Here is a 4,952-nt window from a genome sequence, read left to right on the forward strand (position 1 = left end):
CGGGGGAGGGGAGGGGCGGGGACGGATAGGCCCGGCCCCGGGGGAGGGGCAGGCCCGGCCCTGGGGACAGGAGGGACAGGCCCGACCCGGCCCTGGGGACAGGAGGGACAGGCCCGACCTGGCCCTGGGCGTAGACTGGGGGGGCGCAGGCCTGACCCTGAGTTGTGCCTACCCTGGTGTACCTGGGCCAGGTGTAGAGACTCCCCCCCGCACACTCCTCAGGCACCCAGGGATCACCCCAGTGTCCTTTACAGCCCCCGCCTTGCCACTACCCTGGGGGCCTGGCAGATCCCTGGTCATCCCTGTCCCTCCAGTCACTCTTTGGGGACGTTGGTAATTATCCCTGCCACCCCCGCTTGGCATGACGCAGCTCCTGCCTGCCAGGGGTTGTGGTGACAGCAAAGCTTCTTTGCTTTGCGCTGCCTTGGTGATGGATGAGCTGTGTTTCCCTCCATCCCTGCGGAGCTGGAAGAAGCAGGAGGGTTGTTCGGGTGGTTGTTCTAACCTGGAGGCGGTGGGACAGTGCAAGGGATGAATATGATCTGTAACCGAGGGAAGGAGGGCCTCCTACCCCAACTTGTTGGATCCTGAAGCAAAGCGAGGGGGTGCAAGAAAAGGTTACCACAATCATCTTTCTCCCACTTCATCTCTTTCCTCTGTGTGTTGCAGTGGTATTCTGGGGAGTGACAGTGGCTGGGGGAGAGATTGGGAGGGTTGTTGGCATGTTCAGAGGGTCTTGGGTGCTGGTTTGATGGCTGTATTCTGGCAAGCGCTGGTGAAAACTCACTGAGTATCTGCCATACTGTTTGCATTTTGACCCTGGTGGCTCATTGCAGGTGCTGTGCTTGAAGAAGGGAGCGTTGCTAAAGCAAGTGTTTGCGCTCAGCAGGTGAGTGGTCTGAAATGAAACCCAGCAAGTAAGACACAGTATAAGGCACTTCTGACAGCATCAGAAAACATACATGACAGAAATAATACTTTTTGCCAAGGAAAATCTTTTAATTGTGGAGGGAGGATTTTCAGCTGATGTCTGGGAGCTGAAAGGGCTGTAGGATGTGAAGAAGAGAAAGTCTCTTTGCTAACGGGATCTGCCTGTGTCTGAGGGGCTTGGGGTGTGAGCCTTTGTTCAAGGAGATTGGCCAGATGTGTTGTTTCCACTGGGTGGGTGAAATCAGAGCTTTTAACAATTATCTTCCTTCTTACAGAGCGGCCACCCCCAGAGAAAGCTGTCTGTGTGCTGCAGGTAAGGCCTCTTATTAAGCCAGTGCAAGGCAAAACTTTGTTTACTCAAAATAAATTTCATTTATGGAATGAACATGAACATTTCAGCGTTTGTGTCTCCTTTTAACTTTTTTAGGCAATTTGGGGCTGGTTAAATAACCTGAGCAGGTGCTTTTCTACTTCTGTACCTTTTTTCTAACCTTTTCTTCTGTTCCCCTGTTCTGAGCAGGTACTCCTAGTCACGGTGTTAGCTGCGGAGTGACACCGGCCAGATGCTATTCACTGTTTTACTGTCCAGGAACTGACTTACACCCCCACGAGGTCCCACTTTAACATTTATTGAGCTGAGGGAGTCCACTGTCGTGATTTAAATTAGAATTTTATTTTGATGTGGAGGAAAAATATAACTGAGTGGCTTCAATCCTCGGTGTTCAGTTTCTCTTTGCTGTTCTGAGCTTCCTTTATTAAAATGAGTGTTACTGAGGGTTTCATTTTACCCTGGAGAAGGAAGTATAAATAAAAGCCGATGCAGTTTTGATTTGGCTTCCTAGCACATGAATATTTGAATGGGACTGGATTTAAAATTAAGCAGGGCTCAGATCCATCGTAGTAGCATCACTGCTGTTGCATAAGAGGAGGCAAATGTAACCTTTCATCGCTATCCTCACCATCCGCTGGTGCTGACAAGTCTGTCTTTTCTTTTGTTTGCCTGAGAATTCACCTGGGAAATGAGTCACCTTTAATCTTTTCCTCCCTTATTTGTTGCTCACCGTAACCAGCTGTGGATTGTAACAGGCTTGCTGTGATGTACAGGCTGCCTGCGTGGGGCAGAGATCTGCCAAAGCCTTAGCCTGCCTTTGCCTTCTGTCAAAGCACCAAGGACAAATTCTTGCCCCCAGTGTGGTTTTGGGGGGCTCAAACACCCGTGTATGTTTGTTAAAAGAAGGGCTGTCTGCCGTTCAGCTGGAAACGTTTGCTCTGCTTTGGTTTTAAGGTGATGCACTCGTGAGTTGCCACAGACACTACAGATCCCGTCCTACACATGGTATCGGGAAGTTTAAATACCTGCTCCCAAAGGAGGTAGGCATAAGAACTCTGCTTTCGTGCTTGCTTTCGGCTGACCTATCTTTTTACAGTCTGATTTAAATGTTAATATTATTAATTCCATGGCTGATGAACTGTATTAAAAAGGAATAATGTAATGGCTTACTGCTACTTTTCTCTGTAGAGAGTGTTCGCTTACATGAAGTACCTACTCACAACACTGCATAAATACTGGGGTTTTTTTGTCCAGCATGTTCTTGTTTAAATTAATGAGTAGTTTTGGGAGGGAGGAATCTCTTTGTGATGCTGAACTTAACACCCCAACTTCAAATTATCACAGAATATTGTAAGCAGGTCTTATTTGCATTTAAACTTTTTACATTCCCCGAAATTTGGAAAGACGACAATTTTTATGGAAGGAGGAAACAATAACTCATCTAGACAGCTGCCTCGAAGGCAGGAAGTGAAATAAAAAGCAGTTTGTTTTCTACTCCTTGGTTTCTCCTGGAAGAAATTAATCATGGTATGCACGTATTTTTCTCTGTGACTTCTGTGGCGCTGCCATCCAAGAACTGAACTGCTCAACTTGAGAACATCTGTTAAGATAATGTCATCCCCGTTTTGCAGTCGGGGAAAGTGAGCACAGATGGGCTGCGATATGTTCAACATAGTTCAGCAAACCTTTGTCAGCCGAGAGTACCCTCGCACGGTCTCCTGTGTGGGCAAGAGCTACTGGTTTTTATTTCCAGTTTCGTTCAAAACAGATATGCTTTCTATTTTTTCTTCTTTTTTTTTTTTTTTTTTTTTTTTTTTTTTAAATATAGGCTCCAAAGAAGAAGAAGGATAAAGTACAGATGAAAGAGATAAATGTTGGAACAGACTACGAGTACGGAGATGTCAACATCCAGATGACTTCCTATGATATGTGTCTCGTGGAGCATTTTGCTCAGTACGTGCACAGACTCTGCAACCGACTCTCCATCAGAGTGAATGAATGGTATGAGGAATACAGCTCTGTTTGTCACCCCTTGCAATTGCATTGCGTTAGGCCAGGGGAGGCTCATAGATGATGATACCTGGAAGAGAAGGGCACAATCTAATCTCTCTGATAGATTCTCACACATAAATCCAAATCTTCTGTTATCTGCCCGGTGTTCTCTTTGTGTGTGTCTGTACGGTTTAGGATGCTTTATTCGTATGAGGAAGGCTGAAATGGAGTTGCTCAGGCACCGACTGAACAGATCTGAAGCCCAAAAATAGCCGATACTCTTCTTTCCTTTGAGAAAAAGGCTTAAGCCTGTGGGTGCTGAGCTCGGGAACGTAGGCTTAAGTGTTGCTGACTTTTGCTGCTGTTTTTTCTTCATAGTGTTTTATCCAGGCTCTTTCCTCTGTGCATATGGTACTGAATACACAAACTAGAACGAGCTTGGGCAACCCCTGGAGGTTGTGGGAGAGCCACCCACTACTGTAGTTTAGCAGCAGAGGATGCTTCAGTTGCACACTAGATCTTGGAAGCAGGTGTATCCCTGATAGCAGCTTTGCTGGTTTGCACAAGCCTGAGGAACACGATGGAGCTTCTCGGTGCCCGCAGTGCGTCCGAGGAGCTGTAGTCACTGGAGAAGTACTGCGTTGCTGTAAGGAAGTAAAAACACTCAGCGGTGGTTATCTGAAATGTGTATCTTTAGCTGTACCTCTGAGCATAAGCGCTGGTTTAAGCTCATGCCGATTAAACCGACCAGAAATCGTTTTCTTTATGTTCATCCACTTTGCTGAACTGTCAACCATGGATCTGAAATCCCGTGCCCGCAGATAAGTCACTTGCAGTCTCTCTGTGATGTCTTTTTGCACCAAACAGCACTTAAAACTGTGACGCGTTGGTGACTGATAGGTGTTTTGTTTTGAGAAGGATACCCGGTGACACTAAGAAATGACCATTATGTCAGCAGCAACACGCTGGAAAGCGTTTGCAGAGCAATCCCACAGCCTGAGACTGTTGGTAGCACTTTCAGTGTAAAGCGTTAGTACCTCGTGTCGTACTCATGCCCTCTGAGGTTGGACTTCGTGTGCAGAGTTTGGTGTGTACAGAAAGGAATTATTTACTCCTTAAGAGCAAAAATTGGAGGGTACAACGCGAGCAGTAGGATGTAGCCTGTCATTATTGATGCTGTGCAAATGGAGATGGGGAGGCTGAGGCCTCTGGAATAACACTAACCGGAGAGCAGGATCTGACCCAGTGCGTAGCACTCCTGTTAAATTCACAGAGGTGAAAATAATGTCTTTTGAGTGGCACGCTGCAGCAGTGGTTTTTAGCTCTGTTCCCGATGAACAGATTACAAAATAAATCAGAACTGTCGCTTTAAAGCTTTCCTTCCCCTGTAACGAAGTTACAAGTTCTCTTCTCAGGCTGGTGTTTGTAGCTGAAACAGGTTTCTGCTGGCAGCAGTACTGCAAGCTTCTCCCTTATCTCTTTCCAGTAAAACACCCGGCTTCTGCCAGTGCTTGATTTGCAAGATACATTGTTTGCATAATTAATTTCTCATGAAAAGTTAATCCCCTTCCGCATTCTCTGCTGCTGGAGGTTGATTCATTCCTGTAAAGTAGTGCAAGTCTGTCCTCCCTGTCCTAAGCACTGACCTGTGGTTCCTGCAGCTACGCGATGCCCACCAAAACCAACGAAGTGCTGTTCT

The 4,952-nt window shown here is 46.7% G+C and overlaps 1 protein-coding gene across 1 annotated transcript in view; it reads left to right on the plus strand.

Moving 5' to 3' along the window:
• Window positions 1–361: 361 nt before the first annotated feature.
• The window catches only part of MRPL48 (mitochondrial ribosomal protein L48), an 8,396-nt gene continuing 3,805 nt past the window's right edge, over window positions 362–4,952 (plus strand). Inside the window, 7 exon segments of the mRNA XM_035890183.1 lie at window positions 362–392; window positions 559–617; window positions 837–889; window positions 1,206–1,243; window positions 2,216–2,301; window positions 3,090–3,262; window positions 4,915–4,952. The exon segment at window positions 4,915–4,952 is cut by the window's right edge and continues 7 nt beyond it. Of these exon segments, the coding sequence (XP_035746076.1) occupies window positions 362–392; window positions 559–617; window positions 837–889; window positions 1,206–1,243; window positions 2,216–2,301; window positions 3,090–3,262; window positions 4,915–4,952 (478 nt within the window).

The sequence above is a fragment of the Egretta garzetta genome, unplaced genomic scaffold, assembly GCF_000687185.1.
Source record: "Egretta garzetta isolate BGI_Z169 unplaced genomic scaffold, ASM68718v1 scaffold232, whole genome shotgun sequence".
NCBI classification, from domain to species: Eukaryota; Metazoa; Chordata; class Aves; order Pelecaniformes; family Ardeidae; genus Egretta; species Egretta garzetta.